Below are 27000 nucleotides of genomic sequence, written 5' to 3' on the forward strand. Positions count from 1 at the left end.
CTACCACTGAGCCACCTTCCCAGTGCTGGTTAATATAGTTATGTACTGTTGAATACCTCCCCAAAGTGTTTGCTTATATATTTATAAATTAATTCTAGATTCCACTTAGGAGAAAAACATCCTTTGTCTCTCTGTGCTTTACTTCACATAACATGATTTTTTCCCCAAGTTCTTCTGTTTCTTTGCAAATGATGGAAATGATACAAATCTAATGGATGAGTACAATTCCATTATATATACATACAAACATACATACATACATATATAATACATACCACATTTTCTTGATCCATTTATTCATTGTGGAGCATTTGAGCTGATTCCATACTTTGGCTATAGTGAATAGTGCTGCAAAAACATAGTTGTGCAAGTGTCTTTACTGTAGTCTTTTGGATCACAGTAGTTCTGTGTTTAGGTTTCTGAGGACTCGCCATACTGCTTCTAGAGTGGTTGAACAAGTTTACATAAAGTGGGAAGCTTTTAAAGCTTTCTAAGTCTTTATACAACATAATAGAAGTCAATAATGTCTTAAGCTTAACCAATTAAGGAACTGCTAAAAAAAATGGCAAGTAGTTGTCTCTAGGGAGTAGAGCTGGAACTAGAGAAGGGTAAATTGAGACCATTTTTCATTATAATCCTTTTTGTACCATTAGACTTTATGTGCTGGGGGTTGAACCCAAGCCTTGCACACATGGTAAGCACGTGTTCTACCAGTAAGCCTCACAACTAGCTATATTAAACTTTTAAAAGTATATGTTAAGTTGCCTAAATACTTGGAAAGTAACAAAACACTGACACTCTTCATTTGAGTCTAAGGGAATCTGGTCAGATTTGAAGGCAATCACTGTATACATCTTGGATGTAAGTCTGCAGGACTCAGCAATATTTGGAATGCGAACACTGTCCTCTACTATTAAGTGACAATGACTCAGTGCAACCCTGAGAATTCAGTGTCTGGCAAGGTTTCTGAGTTTCCCTCACTTATCCAGATCCCATGAAATCATTGAAAACATACAAATGTTAGATAGGCTCTATCAAATTTCTCCCTAGGCTTTTTGTCACATCCTCATCCTAGATGCCTTGCCTAATGTGAATGTCCTGGCATGAAAATTCATACATTATAGACAGAAATGCTCAAACTACCAGGATTGAGGGGTTTGAGTGGCTTACCCCAGCTGTGGAGTGTGCTATGACTATCCTACATGCATTTCAACACGTTTGAGTTGAGGGCCCCAAGCCTAGCAACAAGGACCTGTTCTCACTTATGTGGATTACTATGTTGGTTTTTCTTTCATTTTTTCTTTCTTCTTCCCCTCTCTTTCGCCCCCCCCCCCTCTTTTGGTGCCAGTCATGGGGCTTCAACTCATGGCCTGGGTGCTGTTCCTGAGCTCCTTTTACTCAAGGCTAGTGCTCTATCACTTGAGCCACAACTCCACTTCTGGCTTTTTTTTTTTTTTTTTTTTTTTGTAGTTTCGTGGAGATGAGTCTCATAGACTTTCTTGCCCAGGCTGGCTTCAAATCACCATCCCCACTTGTATCTCTCTCCCTCTATTCACCCTCTCCCCTTCTTAAATCAGTTCCACCAAGTTTCATTGCTCTGTTTTCACACATGCATATAAACTACTTTGCCAGTCACCTTCTATTGGTCCTTCTTCTTTTCAATGATACTTGCTCCCCCAACATAGCATAGTTTTCTTTTCCTGTGATTCATTTCTGTTCCAGCATATATTAATTATGTGAAGGTTTACCATGGTAATTCATATATGCACATAATTTAGTCAGATAAACCTTACCTATTGCTCTTTCCTGGCTCCTCCTATCCTCATAACTGTCCAATAGCTTTCCTTATGCTATTAAAAGGGTAAGTTTCCAATTTCCATTACTTTACCCAGACTCTTTAATGTTTGTTTGTTTTTTGGTCAGTCCTGGGGCTTGAACTTGGGGCCTGTGCACTGTCCCTGAGTCTCTTTGTGTTCAAGGCTAGCACTTGAGCCACAGCACCATTTCTGGATTTTTCTAAGTAGTTTATTGGAGATTAGTCTCATGGATTTTCTGCCCGGGGTTGGCTTCAAACCGTGATCCTCATATCTCAGCCTCCTGAGCAGCTAGGATTACAGGCGTGAGTCACCAGTGTCCAGGCTCTTTGGAAATTTAAACAAGTTCCAGAGTGAATTTATAAGGAGACATCAATGGAGAGAAAACTTTTATTTGCAAAATAACAAGCATGAGTGAAGTAAGAAGAGGCATATGAGAACCAGATTAAGGTGGAAGAAAGAGAACGGGGAGGAAAGAGCAAAGGCACTCTCAGAGCCACAAATACATCTGGCTGTTGGCATCTTGACTCTGCTCTTCCCTCACACTCTCCTGGGGTTTCTTTGCTTGGCTCATAGTCTCACTGCTGGCCCTCTTTCCCTGTCTCACAGTCCCCAAATGCTCCCTCCTCCCTCAAGCCCAATGGAGGAGTGCTACTTCGTACCTAATTGTGTTTGGCAGCAACTACTCAGAAGCTGTTACTGGGATTTTTTGCAGCTCTTAGGGATTTTGATTCCCTTGGACTGCCAGGAATGGCTCCTCCTGACATCAGAGGACTCTGGATTTTCTACGGAGGAAGTTCCTGGCCAATCATTCCAAGAAGGGCTTGGATTCTCTCCCAGGCTGGAATCTCTGCAGAGTTGCTCCTGGGGGTGGAAGGTGCTGCTGCAGCAGGGGATGTCATCTGAGTTTTCAGGTACATAGTCTGGTGAAAGAAAGGTGGGAAAGGAAAACTAAGCACTTTGTTTCTCCCAGGTGCAGGTCCTTAGGCCCTGCCCAAATCATTTTCTTTCCAAAGCTAAAGGCCCCACTAAAAGCTCCTTTCTTGGGAATGCTTCCTCCATTCCCAAGCACCACAAGTCCCCAGCCCTATCTCAGTTTATAGACCAAACCATCCTTCCAGCTCCACCTGTGATTGAAGCAGAAGGTGAACACTCCTCACATTCCCATTTCTTGCCGTTGGATCTAAGAAAGGAGCAGTCTCTATGGGTTCCATGGGATCCACACGTAGCACACAGAATAAGGCACCACTTCCTATAGGAAGAGCCAAAGAGAGATGTTTGCTGCTGGCCAACCTCAGCAATGCGGAATGCTTCCTGGGCTCTGTGTGTATGTGTATGTGTGTACATATATATGTTTGTGTGTGTGTTGAGCCACACTCCCACTTCCAGATTTTTGCTAGTTAACTGGAGAAGAGTCCCATGTACTTTTCCGTCTGGGCTGGTTCTGAACTGTGATCCTCAGATCTCAGCCTTCTGGCTAGTTAGGATTGTAGGTGTGAACCTCCAGTGCCTAGCCTTAGGCTTTTGTTTTTTTTTAAACTATACATTTCAACCATCATGGTTGAGGTTTAGAGGTTTAGAGGTTGAGGTTTAGAGAGCCTGAATATAGTAATTCCAGGAGCCTGCAAGTAGGCTCTTTACAAGATGGATATGGAAAGGAATTAGTCATGCATGTTTCTTTTCTAGCATCAGAAGTAGACCTTGCAAAGGAGACCTGTCTGTATATAGTAAGTTGGGGGCTGGTCAAGAATGGGACTTAGCTCTGTATATCACCTTTATAAAAACAAAAAGTAAAAGTTTAAAAAATGGGACTTAACAATTAGCATCCAAAGGTTTGAAGGCAGGAGGAATTTGTTTCTCCTAATAATTGTGCCAAAATCTAACTCTAAGATGGCACTCATAAGAGCTTTCTAGCCAGGAGCTTCTCCCTACCCTTCATCCTCAAAGCTGTCTCTGCCGTGTTCATACAGACAGGTTGGAGCATCACAATGCTGATAGCGCTGGTATAACTCTGAGAAAGCCCCTGGTTCAAGTTCCCAGGCAGCATCTCTGCAGTGGGAGAAGAAACACAGTAAAAAACATACAATCCTCCTTCTGCACTAGGAAGGAACTAATGACCCAAGTTAAGCACAGCTAAGTACAGCACAAGTTCACCAAGGCTGGGGGGCTGTGGGAGAGGGATGTGGGAATTTAACACAGGGGTTCCTCAGTTTCACCCTAGAGTTCAAGAACCCAATCCCCCAGGGAATTCTGATCCCCAAAGTACCCATTTCAGAAACATGCCTTCAGCTCATTTCCCTTCCTCCCTCCCTCCCTTCCCTCTTCCTCCTCTCCCTACTTCCCCTCCTTCTTTCCTTCCTTTCTCTCCTTCTTCTCCTTCTTCCCCTTCCTTCCTTTCTCTCACCAGTCCTGGGGCTTGAACTCAGGGCCTGGGCACTGTCCCTGAGGGTTTTTTTCCTCAAGAATAGCACTCTACCACTTGAGCCATAGCTCCATTTCCAGCTTTCTGGTGTTAAGTGAAGATAGGAATCTCACAGAATTTCCTGCTTGGGCTAGATCAAACTATGATCCTCAGATCTCAGTCTCCTGAGTAGCTAGGATTACAGGTGTGAGAAACCAGCACCTTGCTCCTTCCTTTTATTTTGGTAACTGCAAAGCACTCTCCTTACCATCTATCCATACCTTCCTTCACCATGCTCATTGTCCAAATTATTCTCATACTTACCTCCTCTCTAAAAATCTAGGCAACCCACTCCCTGGAATAATTCTTGTGGTAGAGTTTCCAATACCTGTCTGGAATATGAATTCCCATTCTTAACATTTCTTGAGGAAACTCTTCTCTGTTGTTGCACTGGGGACATTTGAAGAAATGCTTTGCTGATGTGTGGGCATATTTCTGCAAAAAGAAACATGGAAGAGCTTTGTGTTTGTTAAACACTGACTACCTTCTTCCCATTCCCACACTTACCCTATAGGGGGTGGTGTTCAGGAAAAGCAGTTTGGGTAGACTAGGGTGAAAGCTGCAAAATCAGGTGTCAAGTCTGGAACCAAAATGCTTTCAAAATAGTTCCCAGAGTGCCTTAATTATAATTTCTAGCCACAGGTCTTAATGGTGCTAAGTAGGGGTCATGTGCCTGAATACATTTTTTCTTTCATCCCAGTAATGAGGCTGATTTTGAAGCTACTTGATTAATTCTAGGATGAGTCTATTTGCTCTAGCAATCCAGAGGAATTTTTGTTGTTGGTCATGGGGCTTGAACTCAGGGCCTGGGTGCTATCCTTGAGCTTTCTTTTGCTAAAGGGTAGCACTCTGCCAGTTTGAGACACAGCTCCACTTCTGGTTTTCTGGTGGTTAATTGGAGATAAAGGTCTCACAGATTTTCCTACCCAGGCTGCCTTCGAGCTGCAATCCACAGATCTCGGATTCCTGAGAAGCTAGGATTACAGGTGTAAGTCATCAGCACCTATCCAGAGGATTTTGCTCAGCCTGTCTTATCATGAATGAGATGCTAAGGTCCAAGGATGGCCAGAGTCTAGGCTACTTTCACTGATCAGAAGCAGTCCTGTATATAGGCCTGTAGCCTGGAGTGCTGATTAAAGCTTGCCTGAGTGTTTCATGCAGGGAACTAGGGTAACTGTGGAAGGCCACTCCACCCAAAGGGTAGAGAAAGCCCTACCTGGATGCACTTGCGGTGGTAGATAGTTTGACTACAACATGGGCTCTGGATGTTCTCAACACTCGCTTGAGATAAGTCTTCACAACATAAGACGCAGTTTTCCTCCCTCAATTTCCCCTGTTGGATGTTCTGTGTTGGGCGATGTTTTCCACAAAATGATCTATGACAGGGTAAACAGACTTGTCACTGATGCAGATTCCCAGCTGCCTCGCCTAGGAAGGTTAAGAAATCAGTCATCCAGGCCAGTGCTCAGTGAACCTCCACATTTGGGGAGGAGTATAAGCAGGGTGAAGAACAGCCCCATGTTTTCTCACGGCTACACTTCCCCCAAGCAAAGCTCCCACGGCTGTCTCCCCAACCTCTCATTCTTAAAAACCCCACTTAGTTCTGAGCAGCTGTCTGTGAACCCCAGCTGTTTGTAATTTAAGGAGGGGACAGGAAGCAAGAAGAAACCCCTGTGAAATATCCAAGTCAAGACACTGTTTCCCATTATTGAGTGGAGGGACAGATTTGTTGGTGAATCGAAACAGGCCTGTGAAAACTCAGTTCTGATTTCATTACGTGGCTAAACAGCAAGTTGCAAAGGGGCAGCTTAACTAACTTTACTCCTTCACTTACTTGTACTCTCCAAAAAATTGTGAAAGGCAACCCCTTTCTTGGCCACAAGGCAGATGGAAGTTTCTGACGCAATGGTTCTTCTGGCAACTGATGGCAGCTCCTTTTTTCTTGCACACAAAGCAGATCTGCAAATGGGATCCCAGACAATTCTCAGTGACCCAAGAAACACATCTTCCTATGGAATGGAAATGAGAAGCAACAGCCATTCTTTTTCCTCATTGGTCCTAAAAGCTCTAGGGCACCCCTAAAATTGAGCTTCAAGCAGCACTGAGCTCTGTTTTCTCAGGATGTTGTCCTCTTTCCTTACTTAGGATGCTACATTCAAAGGAGAATGAGATTTAAGAGAAGGACCAGTATTATAGGTGTAGCTTAGTAGTAGAGAGCTTGCTTAGCATGCATAAATCCTGGGTATGATCCCTAGCACAACACACACACACCCTGGATTCTATCCTCAGCATAGTATGCATGTGTATGCAGGTGTATGCATGAAGATGAAGACAAACACACACACACACCAGAAGGAAGGGAGGAGGAGGAGGAGAAGGAGGAGGGGACGGAGGGAGGGAGGGAGGGAGGGAGGAGAGAGAGAGAGAGAGAGAGAGAGAGAGAGAGAGAGAGAGAGAGAGAGAGAGAGAGAGAGAGAGAGAGAGAGAGAGAGATCCTTGGAAAATCCAAGTCATTTGACTTCTAGAAACAGGGATTCTGAGAGGCATTAGGAGAGGCCTAGCCATTTCAAAAGATTCTAACCTTCCTAGAAGCCCGGGCTGCCTCTTTTTTGATGTCTTCAGGCAGGAATCCATGGAAACCTCTGTTGGATTGGCCCCTCTGAGGCAGCTTACTAGATAATATCTGAGGGAGCAGCAGAACCAGGCGGTCAACAGGGATGAGCAGTGAAATAGTGCAGTGGGGTGACAATGACTAGGAAGGAGAGCTAAGAAATAATGTGCTGGAATATATATATATATATATATATATATATGTATATACACATATACATACATATATGTATATATATCTCACAGATATTTATAGGACAATTTCTTTATGAAGGCTTCTGCAGCACTACGGGCTGGGAATAATTACACATGTTTCAAATTTATTAAGTGGTTATACAAAGAGGTAACAATTCCGTATGTCAAGTTATGAGTATAATGTATCTTGATCAATGCCATCCCTTCCATCATTCTCCCCCAATTTCTCCCTCCCATCCCTACCCTCAAGTTATGTAGTTTAATGTCCAAATATTAACCCATTGAATAAACTTTCCACAGATGCGACTTTCTCAAGGCCACAGAGATCCAGAAACTGTGCTGCCATGTACCTTTATATTATACTGCCTCTCATTTACTGAGGGCTGCTGCTATTGTGAGCTGAACATTGGGAAAACATTTCCTTTGTACACATTCATTTTGTGCATACCACAACTCTATGATACCAAAGTTATTGTGACCTTTATCTTACAGTGGCCACTGAGGTACAGTGTGACAAGTAGCATGGGCTAGGGTCACAAGACAAGGAGTAGCAGAAGTAGCATTCACACTTGGGCCTACAGACCCCACGCTTTATTCTTTCTGCTATATTGTTCTTCAGTACAGAATACTTTTGTCAGAGTATGACAGAAGGGAAAACAGTATTTTAAAAGTTTATCTGGTAGATCGGGTGCCAGTGGCTCATGCTTGTAATCTTAGCTCCTCAGGAGGCTGAAATATGAGGATCTGAGAATGTCAGATGAGGTTTGAAGCAAGCCTGGGGAGGAAAGCCTGTAAGACATTTATCTCCAATTAACTACCAAAAGAGATCGAAGTGGAGCTGTGGCTCAAGTGGAACCCTGAGCAAAAAGCTCAGGGACAGCACCAGGTCCTGAGTTCAAGCCCTAGGACTGGCATACTGTATTATAGAAGGGAAGAAGTTGTGTATTTATTTATTCAGTGCTGGTACTGGGGCTCGAAGGGCCTCACACTCTTGCTAGGCTATTTTTTGTTGTGTACATGTCTTAGGGCTTGAACTTAATAACTGGGCGCTGTCTCTGAGCTTTTTGCTCAAGGTTAGTACTCTATCATTTGAGTCACACCTCACACTTTTGGCTTTTTTGGTGGTTAATTGGAGATAAGAGTCTCACAGACTTTCTTGTCCAGGCTGCTTCGAATTGGGATTCTCAGATCTCAGCCTCCTGAACAGCTAGGATTATAGGAGTATGCCACCAGTGTCCAGCCTCTCATTTGGCTTTTTCTGCTCAAGGCTGGCACTCTACCAAATGGAGCCAAGCCTCCACTTCTGGCTTTTTACTGGGTAACTGGAGATAAGTCTCTTGGATTTGTCTGTCCAAGGCTGGCTTTGAACTGATATTCTTAGATCTCAGCTTCCTGAATAGCTAGGATTATAGGCATGGGTCACTGATACCCAGCAGGAATTGTACTTTTAAAAATGTACTTTGTTTCTTTGATATGTTTTTAAGATAGGGTCTAGCTATATAACTCAGGTTGGTTCCAAATTCTTGCCTCAACCTCCTAAGTACTGGGAATGTAGGCATAAAGTACCATGTCTGGGATAATGGGCCTTTTGTTTCTGAAAAGCTTCCTAGGCAGAATCTGGAGTGGGAAATCAAGGAGAAAGAAGCAGCTGGGCAAGGTACGTCATGGCTGTAATCATAGCATTTGGGAAGCTGAGACTAGAGGGTTAGGTATCTGGAAATAGTGAGGCCTTGTCTCAAAAGGCCAACCAACCACCAACCAGCAAAACAAAAACAAGGGAAGATGCTAAATTATTATATACATTGGGAAAATGTCATCACTTCATTCCAACCCAATAACCTTCCAACAATATTGAGAAAGATATCTGAAAGCCGGGTGCTGGTGGCTCACGCCTGTAATCCTAGCTATTCAGGAGGCTGAGATCTGAGGATCGTGGTTCAAAGCCAGCCTGGGCAGGAAAGTCTGTGAGACTCTTATCTCCAATAAACCACTAGAAAACTGGAAGGGGTGCTGTGGCTCAAGTGGTAGAGCACTCGCATTGAGCTGAAGAGCGCAGGGACAGCGCCCAAGCCGAGTTCAAGCCCCATGACCGAAAAAAAAAAAAAAAAAAAAAAAGATATCTGAACTTCTTTCAGTTATATGAAGTAGTTGTATGAAATGTGTAATAGGAGCTCAGATTTTTTTTTTTGAGACAGGTCTTGCTGTCAAGGCTGGCCTTGAACTGTGATCTTCCTGCCTCAATTTCCCAAGTGCATCAGGTTATCTTATTTTGTCATTATAGGAAAGACAACACTATAATGTTAGATGACTTCAGGGGTATTTAGCTTATAGCTATATGTTACTAATTATGCTTAAACAAATGTATCTAAATACTAGTTACCTTAAAGCTTTAAGCATAGCATGAATGATTTTTGTTTAACTTATACTTTTAAGTTATATTCACATTTTCTAGATATAATAAGCATGTGTTATTTCTATAAACAGAAAAGCCAGTAAAGATCAGATAATCTAAAAATATCCTTTAATAGGAGTTTGTTTTAATATTTCTTGGCCACCCATATCATAAAATATCAATTAGCTATTAAAAGAAAAAAAAACCCTACGTCTATAAGGTTCTATATCCAAAGATCTATAAAATATATGGAAAGGAAAATAAAACAAGATACAAAACATTGTATATAGTATGTTTATTTTTATGTTAAAAATGTATATGCTTGTAAATGCATCAGAATTAACAAAGCCCTGAGACCTGCAGGACCTCCAAGAAAGGAAAATCAGAGCTCTTTTTCATGCACACAGATGTAAAAGTCAAACAAAATATTAACAAGTTGTATCCAACACTATGTTTAAAGGATAATACATTATGATCAAATAGGGTTATGTTCAAAGAATGTAAGATTAAAGAATCCAGTTGTAACAAACCACATTAACAAATTAAGAGAAAAATTAAGATAATCTCAACAGAAGCAGGAAATACATTTGACGAATTCAATACACATTCATGATAGCCTCAGTAAAAAAGAGAACTTCAATCTGACAGAAAGTACCTATAACAAAACCTTACAGCTAACATCATATTTATAATGGTGGAAAACTAGATACTGCCCCCTAATGTTGGGAAGAAGACATGAATGACACTGACACCACTTCTATTGAACATTATGTTGAAGGATTTAGCTTTATTGAAAGCAAGAAGAAATAGAAAACAAAAATTGAAAAAAGAAAACATTGTTTTTATTCAGACTATGAGCTTAAGGCTAGATTAAAAAATAGTCTGTATAGCAAAAGCTATAAAACCTACAAAGCAAAGGAAGCTTATACTCACAAGACAGAAATAATGCACACTGAGATTGTCTTTCTGAAGGAATTCTCCTAGCTTTTCAGGATCCCCAGGTTCTCGAAGGCATAGTCTGCAAACTAGAAGAATAAACCTTAGGATTAACTGGGCACAGTAGCTCCTGTGATCCTAACTATATAGGAAGCTGAATTGGGAAGCATCTTGGTTCCAGGCTTGCTGAGCAAAGTTGGAGACTGTCTCAATTGAATAAGCTAGGAATGGTGGTATGTGTATGTCATGGTGAAAGCATAAAAACAGGATACCAGTGCATGGGCCATGCAAAATGCAAAACCCTATCTCAAAATCAGTACTGCAGAGTACTGCAGACGGGTGCTGATAGCTCAACACCTGTAATCCTAGCTACTTAGGAGGCTGAGATCTGAGGATCACAATTTGAAGCCAGCCCAGGCAGGAAAAACCATGAGATTCTTATCTCCAATTAACCACCAAAACACCAGAAGTGGAACTGTGGTTCAAGTGGTAGAGTGCTAGCCTTGAGCGAAAAATCTTAGGGACAGCTCCTGGGCCCTGAGTTCAAGCCCCACAACCGACAAAAAACAATCAAAACTAGTGCAAAAAAGGGCTGAAAAGCATGGTAGTACAGCACCTGCCTAGCAAGTATGAGGCTCTGATTTCAAACACTAGTACTGAAAAACAAAAAGTTAATTATATAGGCCTGGCTCAATTTGACCATCAATGGAAGAGGAAGCCAGGTGCTAATGGCTCATCACGCCTGTAATCCTGGCTACTCAGGAGGCTGAGATATGAGGATCTCTATCTGAAGTTAGCCTGGGCAGAAAAGCCCCCATGAGACTCTTATCTTCAATAGACTACCCCAAAAAGCCAGAAGTAATGCTGTGGCTCAAGTGGTAGAGTGTTAGCCTTGAGTCAAAGAGGCTCAAGGACAGCACCAGGCCCTGAGTTCAAGCGACTGGAAAAAAGGCCCAAAAAGAATGGAAGAGGAAAAACAAAACCACAAAAAAATGGGAACCAACTACTTAAGTATAGGAAGGAGTATAAAGGCCCCTCAGTTTACAAAGGGCTTATGTCCAGATATAATTTGAAAATTCATATAATAGACTTTTTTTCCCCTCTCATGCTTGTATACCTGACTGGGTACTGTATTTTGTGGCTGTTTCCCAGCATTAAAGAGAACACTGTACCAGAAATTTTGCCAGCACAAGAAAAGGTAAAAATATTTTGTTTCCATATCACTATAAAGCCAGATAATCAAGGACCATATGGGTTGAAAAATGAGTCATTTTGGAAGTGATAAAGGTTAAGATGAGGTGTCATTTGGTATGTCAGGCCTTGATATAATTTATATGATACTGAAGGATTTGGCTAAAACAACTTCCTATTATGTTGGTGTCAAGTGGCTTTTAACTAACTTGCTTTATAAACTTCAAACAAAAAATTTAAGTTACAGACCCTGAGTTCTTCATATCTTGGGAGAATCTGGGAAGGAAACGGGGTTGACAGTGAGGGCAGCAAGCTAACTGCCTCACACAAGTGGCCTTCTTTGCTAAGGTCTGGACACAGTGGCCAAACACAGCTTCATTTTTCTTACCAGGCTCTGAAGATGGTTTTCTCTGGATTACCCTTCTAGTCCTGGCAGATTTTCTATACAAGAGAAAAAGAAGTACAAGGTGGCCAACCCTTAAAATATTACATATCTTATGGAGGCCCAAAATATCTAAAGGCTAATATACTAGTGTTTTTCATATTTTCCAAGCATAAAACATACCCATTACATTATTTGAAAGTATGGGTTAGTGTTAAGGTTAAACAATCTTTCTGATATCGTCTTTCTGTCCCAAGAGCCTGCACTGCCTAGGTTGACTGAATGAAAGTGTAAAAGCAAATTCTTTATTCTTTTTCTGACAACTACTTGGAATCTTAGGTGGTACCATCTTCCTAATGCACACTAAAGTGATACCAAAGTTCACTGAGCATTTCACATTGATAGACACTATTCTTCATGTTTTCTGTACACTTTTTTTGGGGGCCAGTCCTGGGGCTTGAACTCAGGGGCTGGGCACTGCCCCTGAGTTCTTTTGCTCAAGGCTAGAACTCTACTACTTTCAGCTTTTTTGGGTGCTTAATTGGAGATAAGAGTGTTATGGACTTTCTTGCCTAGGCTGGCTTTGAACCGAGATCCTTGGATCTCACCCTCCTGAAGTTACGATTACAAGTGTGAGCCACTAGCACCAGGCATATTCTTCTTTTTAGATTAGAAAGAAAACATCAAATTTAATTTGAAGAACATTCAGAAATTGTTTGCAGGAACAATGGAGCAAATCACTCATGAGGAATCTAGCAGCTTGGTGTCACATTTATTAGAACAGTTGGAGAAAAATATGAACACCATTTAGCTTAAGAAGTTGTAAGTTATTTGCAAATCAATCATCTCGGGGTGGAAGAATCCTTGATCATAACTTAATATCAAAAAGTATGCAGGGTTCTCTGAATGACTTCTACATTTGAAGAAGCAATTTTACCAAGTCTCCTACTTTCTACATGGGATAAATTCTTGGTTCCAACTCTCAGAGGAGTACAACACCATCTCCACTGACAAAGAGCACTGGAATATTGTTTTGTTTATGTATCTCTTCACACTTCTCATCAATTTCTATGTTGGTCACTATTTCTTCCACATTTCCTAGTATCATATCTAAATGTTGGTCATAAGCATGAATCTGCCTTGAAGCTCTCAGTCATTTCTCATCTTCACATAAAATCCTCTCATCCAGGCTGAGCCTGATGAGATCCAGGGACTCCTCCAGTTTCAAATCCTGTGCCTTTCCCCCCATTTCTTGCAAGAGAGCATTTCTGGTTTTCCCCCATCCCCCACCAAAAGGAAAGGACAAATGTGCCAGAAGTGCACTGGTGTTTTGTTCCACCTGGCCTATTCTTGGCATTTTAACATGTACTAGCTCAAGGAATGTACAGTATAGGTCAGTGATGTACAACACTAAAAAGTGGGTACATTAATGTGCATATTTACTAGATGAGAAAACTGAAGCATAAAGAAATGACCTGTCCCAGGACACACAGCAAATGATAGAGAGAAGATGTGGATTTAGGTCATAAAGTTTCAGAGCTAGCTACCCAGGACAACTATGGCACACTAAGAAAGGCAGCGTCCAGGAATCCCTGATATGTACTTTCACACAGTTCAATCCCAGCCTGAGACATGCCAAGGGGAGCAAGAAGTGTTTTATGTACCACTCGCCACTGGACAATTTCTCCCAACTCACTCTCGTCAACTAATCTACCTCAGTCTTTGGCATTCCTTCTTTTCTTTTACAGTCTTCATTCGTTGCTGCCTCTCTCTCCTATCTTGAATTCTTCTGTACTATGATGAGGACAATATAGGCTCTTCCAGCTATGAATATAAATAGGGTTTGGTCAGTATTTTGTGTGTGTGGAGTACTGGGGATTGAATTTAGGCCTGCTTTGGGTAAATGCTCTACCATTTGAGTAATGCTTCTAAACCATGGAGCAGTAATTTAATTCTCATCTGAATATCATATTCCACAAAGGTCAATAGTGCATATCATCTCCCAATACATGTGGTAGAATAAAAGGGATACCAAGTATCATTGTTAGTACTGGCCGATCATTATTAAATTGGGTATGTTCTAGGCACGCTGGGTGTTAACACATAAGGATCCCATGCACTAGGTAGAATTACCTCCATTTTCAATGTGAAGAGACTGAGGCACAAACAAAATATTTCACCCAAAGCCAGAGTTCATAATAAAGGTATGATCTGAAGTAGCCTCATTCCAGAGGGCAATACTGACTCTCATGTTGTGTATTAAGTTGGAACACTACTTGACTTAGTTAAAAGTTTTTTGGTGCCTACTAAATGCAAGAGACAGCACTCAGGAAAAAAGGCATCCTAATGCGGGTGCCTTAATCCTATCCAGAAAAAGCTAGATGACAAAGAATAATACCAACACCCTTTTATTCCCCCCCTTTTTAAACTAGACTCAGATGACCACTGAAATTTGGTTTGTCCCCAACTTTTGTCTAGACCTTAGCAGAATAAAATGTCCCACAGTGGAGAAAATACCGTGCAACAACTCCTGTTGCTAGGATTACAAATGAATAGTATTCAATGGCCCAGGGTAAACCCCTGAATGGGGACAAAAGAAACCAATCTATCCCATGAAGAAAGTATTACTGTCAAGTCAGAGGAAGAAAAAAGATAGTTTCTAAGGAATGCTACCTGAACCAGGGATTATATACTCTAGTGCCCCAGCCTCAGACCAAGGCTGAGCATCCTGAATCTCTTTAGGGACCTTTGCCTGCCTACTCTGCATGAACGTGGCAACTGAGGCCATAGAAAGGCTGGCCTGCTCACCCATTCTTTTAGTGCGAGCCCCATCTCCTCTTCCAAGCCAGCAGAGGAAATTGCAGAAGTTGACAATCTGTTGCCTCCTGACTCCACCCAAAAAGCACTAAGACAGGCTGGAGGAGGAGAGAAAGGCGCGCACTAACTGTTGTTCCAACTGGGGTAGGCACTGGAGCTGACAACCGGGCTATCCCCCACCATCTTTGCAATAAACTTTGAACCTTCGGTTCTTTGCATCGCTGGATCACGACGTTCCTTGAGCAAGAAGAATCTGGTCCCACTAGGAGTTAAAGGATGCAACCACCTTCCAAACCATCTGAGGGACGTGACTTCCACCATCTGCTCGTGCTCCCTCGAAAGGCTTACCAAGATGTTTCTCTGGATTAAGTGCTGGCTAAGTGCTTGCTGTAAAAATTAAAAATAACGCATTCGGCTCCGCCGCGATCGCAAGAATAAAGAATGATCTAACTGGAAAATACGTATCCGTGTGGCCACAACCGTCCTCCAGAGGTAACAGCCGGAGAAGGGGTTCAAGGAGCATCCCGTGGATGCCAGACCAGGCTCATGTCGCGCCGGCCGGGTGGCTGGTGCGAGGCCCGGCTGGAGGTCGCCTCCGCCGCTCGCTCCTCACGGTCGCGTACGGGCCGCCACTCCCGGGCCGGGGCTGCTCACCCAGCTGTTGCTGAGGGCGCCGCTATCTCGGGGATTTATTCGTTGTCACAAGCCGTGATAGCTACTTCACGGGCGGCCGCCCCGCGTGGTGACTGCGCGGGCGAAGGAGGCGAGGGCTCAGGCAGGGGCGGGGCCACGAGGACTGCGGGCCCCTCGAGGGCCGTAGGGAAACCGGCAGTTGGGCGAGTCGGACCGCTAACGGCCACGCGCTCGCCCCGCCCCCAGTCGCGCGTACGCATCTGCCTCCGCCTCCGAGTGCGTGCCCTCCTCAGCGTGGCAAGCGGAAGAGGAGTCCCGGGGCGGGCTCGTCGCTCCGCAGTGACGTCATCCTGCCGGCGCGGGCGGGTGACGCGGCGGGGCCCGTTGTCTGTGTGTGTGTGTAGGGGGGGCTGAGGGGCCCCGGGAGCGGCGGGGGCTCCCGGCGGTGGGCGGCGGGGGGTGGGGAGGGCCTGGACATGGCGCTGAGGGGCCGCCCCGCGGGAAGATGAATAAGGGCTGGCTGGAGCTGGAGAGCGACCCGGGTGAGAAGAGGGCCGGGCGGGCTGGGGGCTGGGGAATCCGCTGGGCCCTGGGGCGCGCCTGTCTGATACTTCTTGCTCCCCTTCTCGCCCCAACCAGGCCTCTTCACCCTCCTGGTGGAAGATTTCGGTAAGAAACTCCTCTGCAAGCTGGATTGGGGTCGTGGGGGGCCCATCCCTGTGCTCTCGCTGCAGGGTCGCCGTGCTCTTCCCGACCGGTTTTCTTTTCCTTATTGTAGGTGTCAAAGGGGTGCAGGTGGAGGAGATCTATGATCTTCAGAGCAAATGCCAAGGGTGAGTGGCAGGGCTGCCTCTTACACCTGGAGGGCTGGGACTGAGGAAGTGGGGGTCCCTCAAGGAAATCAGTATCTGGAAATCCAAATTGTAAAATATCACATAAGGAAGAATCCCTTGGTCTGGGTGCTCTTCTAATCAGATTTTTGTTGTTGTTTTCTTCCCATTTAATCTTCCACAGTGTTTTCCTTCCCTAACTCTAACCATTCTTGAGGTTTAGCTGCCTTTTTCTGGTTTTGCAGCAGTTAAGACCCAAGTCACATAATACCTTTTGGGCAACTGCACTTCATTAATTACATGTCCATTTGTGCTGTGGCTTCAATCACACAAAGGTCATCTAGTATTAATTGGTGACAAGGCCATATTCTGAAGTACTACATTCAGGACCAAACCAAGAAGTCTGCTTCCCTCTCTCTCCCTCCCAAAAAAAGTGATGCAAGTTGGGTGTTTGTATGCTTTCCTGGCATTGGTGGGGTTCAGATGCTTGAATTTCTTACCAGTTTTTGTTATTGCCTTACTTTGTGTTCCTGCCCTGCTCTACCCTGGACATAGTGGCAGTTTCAGTCTTTCTTCTCTCACCCAGAACCGTAGAATTCATGAGGCGAATGGTGGACTGGAGCACCACAGTTAGAGTTGATGTTTGACTCTGCCTCTGGGGTGTGAGAGCCACGTTAGATACAGCATTAGGAAGAACCCAGGGGAGAGGTGGAATCATGGCAAGTGCATCCCAATGATGACAGTGCAAAGGAATAGGGAAAGGAAGGAGGGATGCTGATTGCCTTCTGCTCCTTAATTTCCCAGCCCCGTATATGGATTCATCTTCCTGTTCAAATGGATCGAAGAGCGCAGGTCCCGTCGCAAAGTCTCTACTTTGGTGGATGATACGTCCGTGATTGATGACGATATTGTGAATAATATGTTCTTTGCCCACCAGGTCTGCTGGGCTCTGTGCTTGTTTGGAGGGTGGGATGCTGCTAGGTTTTTTGTTTTTCTTCCCCCTTAGGAAATGGAAATAGGGAAGGCAGGAAGAGATAGAAACCAAAGGTGATGGTTACAGAAATCCCTTGGCACAAGGAACCTAGCTCTTATTCATTAAAGGGAACACCTTACAGTAGTGTGGTTTCTCAGTCCATTTTCCATGTCCTCAGATTCTTGGTGGGTGTTTAGTTGATTCATGTTAAATGAACAGTAAAGATGAAGAGAGCTGACAAGAGTTGTTGTCCAGATATAACTCCCTGTCTCTATCCTCATTCCCAAAGAAAGTAGGCTTGGGAAACTTGGCATGACAGATACTATTTATAGTGATGATTCTTGGTTTCACAGTTGATCCCCAACTCTTGTGCCACTCATGCCTTGCTGAGCGTGCTCCTGAACTGCAGCAATGTGGATCTGGGACCCACACTGAGTCGTATGAAAGATTTCACCAAAGGCTTCAGCCCGGAGGTAGGCTGCTGTCTCTTAATCCTGACTCACAGCTAGCTGAGCAGATGTCATCCTCAGGGGCATTCGGAATACTACCATATGATATTTACTACTGTTTGGCTGTTTCTTTTTCAAATGGCCATTAACATTACACTTTTAAAGAATTGTGCAAGGCAGTTGAATTTAGGCTCAGTTGTTAGGAAAGGTAGTAGAGACCTGAGTAACATCATGTCAGAACCTTCTCTGTTGGGACTGTTTCTATCAAGCTGTGTTGCTCCTCAATGTCCTGTGATTACTGTGCAAGGACAGTACTGCTCATTTCTGTACGGCCAAAGTTCTTTGCCCCCACCAACTCTTGAGGAAAGTGCAGCTTCAAATTCCTCAAATGCCTTTGCGCCTGGTCTCTGGAGCTTTGCCCCCATCCGGAGGCCCACCTGAGAAGCATTTCTGATGGGGCCTTATTTTCTTTCCCCTAGAGCAAAGGATATGCAATTGGCAATGCTCCAGAATTGGCCAAGGCACATAATAGCCATGCTAGGTATGTGAGAACTGATGTTGGGTTAAGGGTGAGGAAGAGGCTTTAAAAAAAACAACAACACAAAACAACAACAACAAAAACCTGATTCTGTCCTTCCCCCAGGCCAGAGCCACGTCATCTTCCTGAGAAACAGAATGGCCTGAGTGCAGTGCGGACCATGGAGGCATTCCACTTTGTCAGCTATGTACCTATCACAGGACGACTCTTTGAGCTGGATGGGCTGAAAGTCTACCCTATTGATCATGGTAGGCACTTTGTGATGGGGCCTGTTGGGTTTCTCTGCTTACCTCTTGGGTGTCTGAGGCCCAGTTTTCCTCAGATGCTTTGGATCCAATGGCAGGTACTGAAGACATCTAACTCTGGCTAGGGTTTCATCTTGTACTGTATTATTATCTGATCAACTCATGTCTCAACCATATTTGTCTGTCTTCCTTCCCTGGCTTGCTCGAACTCAGGGTTTCTCACCTGCTGATTTCTTATCTTGGTCTCCCATAGGTCCCTGGGGAGAGGATGAAGAGTGGACAGACAAAGCCCGGAGGGTTATCATGGAGCGTATTGGCCTTGCCACTGCAGGGTAAGAGCCCTGAGTCAGCCTAACTCTACCCTTGTGTATCTATGCCATGCAGAGAGAGCCCAGGTGATTTGTAAATTGCAAGGCCATGGTGAATCTGGCAAGATCAAGCTTAAGTCTTGGGCTTCCAATCCTTACCCTCCTACCTTTAGCTTGTTCTGGGTTGCATTTGTGATGGGAGAAGGCCTTGATGAGTGGCCCAGGTGTCCTGGCTCACCTCCTAACATCCTCTCATATAGTTCATGAGAAGCCATCAGCTCAGGTTCTACTGTGCATTGCTACCTGCTGTTTACCTGTTAGGTGTGGCTTATACCTGTGGTGAAAGTATGAATGTAGGAGCCTTGCCAGGATATCTGTCTCAATCTAGTGGTGGGGCCAAGGTGGGAGCTGCTCTCACAGCTGTAGCTGTGACTGCAGGGAACCCTACCACGACATCCGCTTCAACCTGATGGCAGTGGTACCTGATCGCAGGATCAAGTATGAGGCCAGGCTGCATGTGCTGAAAGTGAATCGTCAGACAGTACTCGAGGCTCTGCAGCAGGTAGGTGCCTCCCTTGCCTGACCAATCCTATCTTTTCTTCCTCTGCACCATCTTTGATTCCCTGATCACACTTTTTTGTGGATTGTATTTCAGCTAGCCACTCTTTTCCTTTGCTTCCTTTGTGGGGAAGTTGGAACTTGGGGGTGGGAAGGGAGAATAGCATCTAAAATGGATTATCAGTGGGCCTTTTTATTTTCCTATGAATGAGAGAATGTGTAGGACCAAGGCCATTGTGCTGTCCCCCAAGCCAGTGGAGGCCTGGTTCTAGCCTCTTTCTGAGCCTTGGCTTCTGTTTTCAGTTGATTAGGGTAACACAGCCAGAGCTTATTCAGACCAGCAAGTCTCAAGAGTCACAGCTGCCTGAGGAATCCAAACCAGCCAGCAGCAAGTCCCCTCTTGTACTGGAGGCAGGCAGAGCCCAAGTGGCCTCTGAGAGCACCCACACAGGTACTGGAGATACATAGCTTGACCCGGGAAGTCCCAGTAATGCAGGTCTTTTCTGTGGAGATACTTGGGTAGTTGTGCAGAAGTTCCTACAGGAGGGCCTAAAGCCCAGTGCCTCTCCCTCAAAATATAGACAGAAGTCCTTCCCTAAAGGGTACCTTTAAAGGGTTGTTACTCCAGGCCTCTGAGCCCTCTGTAACATGCCTTCTCTTTTATTCTAGAGGCCTTTTTTCTTCCTGCTTCCTTTTTTTTTTTTTTTTTCTGTTATTCTCCCAATCTAGCTGTGGGACCATTCTAGAGCTCATTCATTCTTATCCCGTTAACGATGACTCATTTGTTTCCTGGGAAGAGAGAAGGAACAGTGTGTTCACAGGTTTGGGAAGACTGTGTATTTCTCTTGAGTTTCCAGCTGACAGTCTTGCCTATACGCCTTGCCCTGTCTCAGATGGTGCAGAGGAGGTAGCTGGGTCATGCCCACAAGCTCCAACCCACAGTCCTCCCAGCAAACCTAAGCTGGTGGTGAAGCCTCCAGGGAGCAGCCTCAATGGAGTTCCTCCCAACCCCACCCCCATTGTTCAGCGGCTGCCAGCTTTTCTAGACAATCACAACTATGCCAAGTCCCCCATGCAGGTAAGTTGGAAGGTCCCTGGCAGGATTTCCTCTGAGGGACAACTATGGAAGTTCCCCAGGTGGCTCTTAGGTGTTCACACTCTGCTTGGGCCTGTTTGGGAGGTTCCTCTGATAATCAGAGTCTCACAAAAGCAAAGGCTTAAGGAGGCAAGGAAAACTCCAATTGTAAATCCAGTTACATGACTGGGCTTAAATGTTTAGGGGGTACTCATTTGGTACATCTCTATAGATTGGGTTCTGCTGGCAAAATAAAGGTACTTTGTCTTAGAAGCTCTCCATAGGCCTCTGTGCAGTGTCAGTGGGAGGCACCCTCCTTGGGACCCATAGGGAGCACCTGGAGGGGCTCAGCCTGGAGAGTCACATTATCCTTCTCCTTGCCTGCAAGTGCTGTGCCTAACTTTCGAGAGCAGCCCTTTCTCATAACCACTCTGGTCTCTGTTCTTCCTCAGGAGGAGGAAGACTTGGCAGCAGGTGTGGGTCGCAATCGAGTTCCAGTCCGCCCACCCCAGCAGTACTCAGATGATGAGGATGATTATGAGGATGATGAGGAGGAAGATGTGCAGAACACCAGCTTTGCCATCAGGTCAGCTCCAGCTGTGTAAGGCTAGCATGCTCTGGCCTCTTCAGAATATTCACCTCACATTTGAGAAAGTACTTCAGCAGATAATATTGGGCACCTACAGAATGCCAGGCCCTGGGGGAGGTTGGCCTGAAGGGACTGACACCCCAGGTCCTCAAGAAGTTTTTGGTGGTTTGTGGGGAGAATGTACATACAAGCATGTATCAAGACATGTTCTGGCCTTTCAGTGGGACCTCAAAGGATTGGTTGAGACAGGAGAAGAGTTTGGAGGGATGGAGATGTCAGAGTGGAGACAATATAGTATTGGCTGAAGGCCAGAAATGAAGCAGTTAGAGTAGAGGAGTTGTTTTTTTGAGGACACCTGACTACAGGTGATAGAGCTTAAGGCTGCAGATGATACGTATCTGGGTTAAGCTGCTTGGTCCAGGTGTAAAGAGCTTCAGGGTCAGTTGGAAGTTAGAATATATGCAAGGAATTCTAGGCACTGCTGGGTGTGGTTACCTGGCCCATTCCCTCTGTTCACTTCTTGTGTCCCACAGATACAAGCGAAAGGGGACAGTGAAACCAGGGTCGTTGAATAGTTCCACAGATGGGCAACTGTCAGTGCTACAACCCAACACCATCAATGTCTTGACTGAGAAGCTCCAAGAGTCCCAGAAAGACCTCTCACTTCCTCTGTCTGTCAAGACGAGCAGCGGGGCTGGGAGTCCAGCAGTGGCAATGCCCACACACTCACAGCCCTCACCGACCCCCAGTAACGAGAGCACAGACACTGCCTCTGAGATCGGCAGTGCTTTTAATTCCCCCTTGCGCTCACCTATTCGCTCGGCCAACCCAACACGGCCCTCCAGTCCTGTCACCTCTCATATTTCCAAAGTGCTTTTTGGAGAGGATGATAGTCTGCTGCGTGTTGACTGCATACGCTACAATCGTGCTGTCCGTGACCTGGGTCCTGTCATCAGCACAGGCCTACTACACCTTGCTGAGGATGGTGTGTTGAGTCCCCTGGCACTGACAGGTGGGCTTTGCACTGGCTCACTGGCCAGGTGCAGCAGTGATCTCTGGGGGTGGGGGTGGGGGTGAAGAGGTGGGGGGTAGTGAAGTACACTCAGGAGGGAGGAGGAAGGTAACCAAGTGTCCAATGCTCTGACATGTTTTCATGTCCTCTTCCAGAGGGTGGAAAGGGTTCCTCACCCTCCATCAGACTGAGCCAAGGCAACCAGGGGTCTAGCAGTCCAGAGGAGAAGGAGGTCGTGGAAGCCACAGAGAGCAGAGAGAAGACTGGGTTGGTCAGGCCCAACGAATCCTTGAGTGGGGAAAAGTACTCACCCAAGGTGAGCCTCCTTTGTGGCTTTCTCTTTGAATCCTGGCAGAGAGAAGGGCCTGGCCTTGCTGCTCAGGTGCTGGGATATTGATTGGAATTTAGTTCTGAAGGCTACTAGTTGGAGCCAAGTACCATGAAGCCTTATTGGGTTGGGTGATGGCAAGGAATCAGTAGGCCTCATGGATTCTGGCTGCTCACCCTTGCCTCTAGCTGCCTCTGAGTAGTGAAGCTCTGGTGCCAGTCAGGCCCTTCAGGTGCAATGCTGGGTTTCGGCAGGAGCTGCTGGCATTGCTAAAATGTGTGGAGGCTGAGATTGCAAACTATGAGGCTTGCCTCAAGGAGGAGGTGGAGAAGAGGAAGAAGTTCAAGGTGGGTGATCTTCCTGCTGCCTGGTCCCTTTTCCCTTCTCAGCTGCTCTGGGAGATGGGCTATGATGCCTTTACACTTCCTTTGTCCTACAGATTGATGACCAGAGAAGAACCCACAACTACGATGAGTTTATTTGCACCTTCATCTCAATGCTGGCTCAGGAAGGTGAGGGGGCTTATTGTATCTTAACTGGTATACCCTATAGATTGTCATACCTCAGATCTCCCTCCTTCAGAACTTTTCTGAGGCTTGAGCAGGGGGGAGGGCCTTGAGACACCCAGCTCCTGGCCTGACAGTGTGGCTGGTTGAATGAGTGGCTACTGGGCCATCAGCTGAAGGGTTTCTGCCTTCCACAGGCATGCTGGCCAACCTGGTGGAGCAGAACATCTCTGTGCGGCGACGCCAAGGGGTCAGCATTGGCCGGCTTCACAAACAGCGGAAACCTGATCGGCGGAAACGTTCTCGCCCCTACAAGGCCAAGCGCCAATAAGGGCTGCTGTCTCTGACTGCAGCCTGCTCTTGCCGTGAGGCCCTCACCAGGGCCTTTCCCTGCCCTACTCCCCTTTTCCCAGTATTACTGAATAGTTTCATCCAGAGCCCAGACCCTGGTAGTGGAAGCTAGCCGCCATGTTTCCACATCACATCCAGGGGCTTGGTGGGGACAAGTCAGCTTGATAGTGTTTGGGAAGCAGCAGTTAAGAGTTGGGCTACAGCGAGGTACTGTGGCTTTCTCTATAGCCAGAAGTGGAACAGCAGGACTTGGCCCTGTTACCTGGGCAGCAGAATATATTTTTTATCTATCAGAGATGTCTATTTTTTTCTGGGCTCCAGCCTATTTTGCCACCATATTCATATGGCTGGCTTCCCAACTGCTTTCTCAGCTGTCATCTGGTTGGGGCCAGTTGCCCACATCATTCCAGGGTCACAACTGTAAAGACCCAGCTGGGGGCCTTGTGGGCACAGGACTTTGCTGCCCTAGTCTGTCTTCCCACTTCCCCTAGCCTGTCTGTTAGGATGAAGTCAGGCCTACTCTCTTATTTTGGAGGAGTGACAAACTCAGGGACCCTGCTGCTGGGTTGGAATGAGTGAGGTATCCAAGTAAAAGTGGGATGAACAGTCTGCTGGGGTCCCATAGCCTGAACAGAGAAAAGTGTTTGAGCTGTTTGGTGGCTTGTAAAGTGTCCTAACTCTAGCCAGGCTTGTCAAGACTGCTGTCTGTAGCAAGGCTCTGGGGCTCTTTGCCTTCAGTGTTGTGGCCCTAGCTAAGGGGCCTACATTGGACTCCTGGTCTCTGTCCCTGGAGCCTGGGGCTCAGAAAAGCCTGACTGGACCCTCAGTATTATTGCATCTTCTCCTCTTAGAATTACAGAGAGAGGGCTGCTTTCAGGAACCTGGTACCACTCAAAAATTTCTGCTGTGCCAGCTTCCTCAGCTTCTGCAAGGCACTCAGGGTTGTGCAACAGCAGGATCAAACCATCATTTGGAGGCCCCTGTGTTCTCAGAGGCTTGATGTCAAGGCTTAATGGGTTTTGTATTGCCTTAAGCTCAGGCCTCAAATACAGCCCAGTGGTCTCTTCCAGATGGCTTTAAAGGTGATCCAGGCAGGCCTCTTATCTGTACATACTAAGGGCGGGGGCTGGCACGTGTGGTAGCTACCTATCTGGGCTGAACACAGCTTGATTCCCGCCTCTGGCATCTGTAAATACTGGATCAGTGAATGAATAAAACTACTAAGAAACATCATTGCTGTCTTGAGGTCTGTATGGCTTTTTGTGGGAGTAAGAGACCTACTAGCCTAAGGCCTTATGACCAGAGAATTGGTATGTATGCCTTCCTGGGTGTCGGGCTTCCCTGGGATGGTAGGCCTGGGAATTAGGACCTAAGCTGTGGCTGACAGGTGGGAGGAATTTGCATTTAAATGGGCTGTGGATCAAGTGATGTGTGTGTGTGGGGGAAAGGCTTGGTTTACCACATCTGGTCACTGCATCAGAGGCACTAAGACTCTGAGTTGAGGAGTAGTACTGCCTAGGAGTGTCCCAGAAGGTACACTGGGATTCGAGGATATACATTTTATTCCTAATACAGATACAGTGGGGCCATAGCTGCCTCTGCTGAGCCTGCTGCAGTTCCTCAACCCCACACTGGCAATGGGTCCTGCAGAGGGGGCCTCACACAAGCAGCCATGGCACACCTGGACTGACTGAAAAACTTGACTAATGACTCTGGTCCTTCCATCTGAATCTAGTAGTCCAGGGCACAGATGAGGGCCACACCACGCTTTATCCAGTGTCGCTGAGGCTGTTGGGTAGGGATCTCCACAGCAATGACATAGTTGGTAGAGTGGCCTGTGGTAGATAGTGTTCCTGGAGGAGGCAAAAAAGAAAAGGTCAGGTCATGCCCTGTCACCTCTAGAGCAGGGGTAGGGCAAGGGCAGGGAATTTGGCAGATTGAATTGGGAGCATGGAGGAGGCTTTGGCACCAGAGGAAGCCTGCCTGGTGAGTAGGTGTGGCCAAAGCTTAATCCTGCCCAGAGGACTCAAGGTAAGGGTTAGAGTTGGAGGCCCTACTCTTTCCTGGATAGTCACAGCCTAGGCTTTTCCCCTTTCTGGGCTTCAATTACTCTTCTGGACCCCCAGTGACAGGTGCGGCTCATAGGTTCCCAGGACCCAAAGTGGATCTGCTAGGGAGGCTGGCAGGCTAGAACTAGTTACTGGGTATTAACATGCCTGCTGCTAGCATGGCTCTGCTGACAAACCTCTGTCAGCTTTCCGTTTTCCTTTTGTCAGCTTTTCTGTTCAGCTAACTTGGATTAGTAACAGCTGACTTGGGCTGGGTTGGGTCAGTCCTGACTGCCCCCACCCCTCTCTGAAGTATAGGCTCCCTGCCCTGCTTCCCATACCAGCACGGGTCAATGTCTTATAGATAGGACATAAATAGTAGTTCTGCAACGTGGCCTTGCGGTTGGGCTTTGGTAAGAGCCAGATGACAGCCATTTCTGTGTACAGCTCCTTGGGCCGAGACTCATCCAACTCGAAGTTCACAGGGTCCCAGCGGGCACCTTCCAGGAATAGTCCATGGATGTAACACCCTTCTTGGGGCCTGCTTTTGAGCTCTGATGGTGGCTCAGTCATCACCTGTGATGGGCACAGACACAACTAACACCCAGATTTTGGTTAGAGGGACTGTCCCAAGAGCTGCTTTTTGCCATCTGAAACCTGCTATCTTAGCCAGTAGCCTATACCCTGTCCCTGTGAATTTCTACAGGGTTCTTGGCCTCTTCTGGCTTAGCTTCCCACCCTCTTGCTCAGAGTTGCTATGATTATAGTGCTCCTGCTAGAGCCACCCCAGTCTGTCACCTGACCTTGCCCTGGCTGTCCAGACCTTGAAATCAAAGGTGATAGTGTCAATAGAGATGACGAACTTTCGGGCAAAGTTCTGTAGAGTGCCTGTCAGGAAAGCCTGAGGGAAGAAGAAGCCACTGATCCAAAAGACAGCTGGGATGCCATTTTGGATCCAGGTTTCCAGGAACTCCAGACGCTTTATCAGGTCCATGACCCATGAGGCCAGTGGCTTGAGCGATGGGTAGGCCTTTGCATTCCAGAGCTCAGGCACAGTGTTGTTGTACAAGCTGCCAGCCATAAGCTCCAGCTGTGAGGACATCACCACCAGCCCCTTGAGTGCCTTGAGCATGTCTCGCAACGTCTGTATGATCACCTTTATCAGCCGGTTGTACCTATGGGGCCAAGGACCAGGAAGTAGAGATCATGTGGCAGTGTCTTACACTTTGCAACTTGAAGTCATAGACAAAAAAAGTAATGACAAACTTAGAGGCTCAGAGTGCAGAGCTGGGTATAAATCTCTTGGCCCTTAGCAAGTACATAACCTGAGGTAGTCACTTAGTGGGTTTTTTTGGGGGGTGGGGTAGGTGGAGGGGTGGGATGGGCTCAAATTATTTAAAATATGGTATAAGTCATTGAGGTAGAGGATAGATGTTTAGCACTTAGCATGACATCTAGCCCCTGGTAGCTAACTCCTGGGGTCATTTCCTTACAGCTGAGTGACCACTTACTCAGGGCTAAGAGTGAAGTAGGAGGACTTACCTAATGACCTCTTGTGCCAGCACTGTGTTCATTGATTCCTCATAAAGCACAGGGTACTTGGTGACCACCCATTGCAGGTTGATAGGTTCAGGCACTTGGACCAGAATGTCCTCAGCTACATTCTCTACAATCTGCAGAGGCAGAGACATTGACTGATAGGGCTGGCCTCCTTCAACCCCTTCAAGATTTCACAACCAGTCCTTCCCACAGGGGAGCA

General features: G+C 46.0%; 3 protein-coding genes across 9 annotated transcripts in view; 1 reads left to right on the forward strand and 2 right to left on the reverse strand.

Moving 5' to 3' along the window:
- Positions 1-2190: 2190 nt before the first annotated feature.
- Positions 2191-15595, reverse strand: Phf7 (PHD finger protein 7). Of its 3 annotated transcripts, none has more exons than XM_070018599.1 (11): positions 15147-15593; positions 13696-13805; positions 11988-12040; positions 10406-10497; positions 6857-6958; positions 6110-6234; positions 5492-5651; positions 4604-4710; positions 3747-3863; positions 2942-3066; positions 2191-2737 (listed from the first exon to the last, which is right to left on the reverse strand). In XM_070018599.1, the coding sequence occupies exons 2-11, from the start codon at positions 13734-13736 to the stop codon at positions 2511-2513; spliced, it is 1149 nt and encodes a 382-aa protein (XP_069874700.1). In that variant the 5' UTR covers positions 13737-13805; positions 15147-15593; the 3' UTR covers positions 2191-2510. The 3 variants fall into 3 exon arrangements, with proteins under 3 accessions (XP_069874700.1, XP_069874701.1, XP_069874702.1); XM_070018600.1 differs by lacking the exon at positions 15147-15593 and adding an exon at positions 15002-15112; XM_070018601.1 differs by lacking the exon at positions 6857-6958 and having other exon boundaries at positions 15147-15595.
- A 276-nt stretch (positions 15596-15871) lies between these two features.
- On the forward strand, positions 15872-24426 carry Bap1 (BRCA1 associated deubiquitinase 1). Of its 5 annotated transcripts, none has more exons than XM_070018602.1 (17): positions 15872-15973; positions 16071-16100; positions 16210-16264; positions 17066-17198; positions 17588-17707; positions 18163-18224; positions 18327-18469; positions 18720-18798; positions 19213-19336; positions 19636-19783; positions 20226-20410; positions 20860-20993; positions 21530-22008; positions 22164-22324; positions 22525-22683; positions 22776-22848; positions 23040-24426. In XM_070018602.1, exons 1-17 carry the CDS (start codon positions 15937-15939, stop codon positions 23171-23173), a joined length of 2256 nt encoding a protein of 751 aa, XP_069874703.1. In that variant the 5' UTR covers positions 15872-15936; the 3' UTR covers positions 23174-24426. The 5 variants fall into 5 exon arrangements, with proteins under 5 accessions (XP_069874703.1, XP_069874704.1, XP_069874706.1 ...); XM_070018603.1 differs by having other exon boundaries at positions 21530-21981; XM_070018604.1 differs by having other exon boundaries at positions 15874-15973; positions 22591-22683.
- A 319-nt stretch (positions 24427-24745) lies between these two features.
- The window catches only part of Dnah1 (dynein axonemal heavy chain 1), a 77348-nt gene continuing 75093 nt past the window's right edge, over positions 24746-27000 (reverse strand). Inside the window, exons 76-79 of the mRNA XM_070018607.1 lie at positions 26784-26914; positions 26065-26416; positions 25583-25817; positions 24746-25046 (exon numbers count right to left, since the gene is read on the reverse strand). Of these exons, the coding sequence (XP_069874708.1) occupies positions 24925-25046; positions 25583-25817; positions 26065-26416; positions 26784-26914 (840 nt within the window). The 3' untranslated portion in view covers positions 24746-24924. The remainder of the gene's footprint in view (positions 25047-25582; positions 25818-26064; positions 26417-26783; positions 26915-27000) is intronic.

This window comes from Dipodomys merriami, unplaced genomic scaffold, assembly GCF_024711535.1.
Source record: "Dipodomys merriami isolate MVZ:Mamm:240054 unplaced genomic scaffold, mDipMer1.0.p SCAF_13, whole genome shotgun sequence".
In the NCBI taxonomy this organism is placed as follows: domain Eukaryota; kingdom Metazoa; phylum Chordata; class Mammalia; order Rodentia; family Heteromyidae; genus Dipodomys; species Dipodomys merriami.

Coding starts and splice junctions, on each gene's coding strand:
- Phf7 (XM_070018599.1), bottom strand. CDS start 13,736: ATGAAGACTGTAAAAGAAAAGAAGGAATGCCAAAGACTGAG. Junction 12,041..13,695: donor AAGGAATGCCAAAGACTGAG/GTAGATTAGTTG, acceptor TCTCTTGTATAG/AAAATCTGCCAGGACTAGAA. Junction 4,711..5,491: donor ACCACCGCAAGTGCATCCAG/GTAGGGCTTTCT, acceptor TTCTTTTTGCAG/AAATATGCCCACACATCAGC.
- Bap1 (XM_070018602.1), top strand. CDS start 15,937: ATGAATAAGGGCTGGCTGGAGCTGGAGAGCGACCCGG. Junction 15,974..16,070: donor GGAGCTGGAGAGCGACCCGG/GTGAGAAGAGGG, acceptor CGCCCCAACCAG/GCCTCTTCACCCTCCTGGTG. Junction 22,684..22,775: donor AGAAGAGGAAGAAGTTCAAG/GTGGGTGATCTT, acceptor TTTGTCCTACAG/ATTGATGACCAGAGAAGAAC.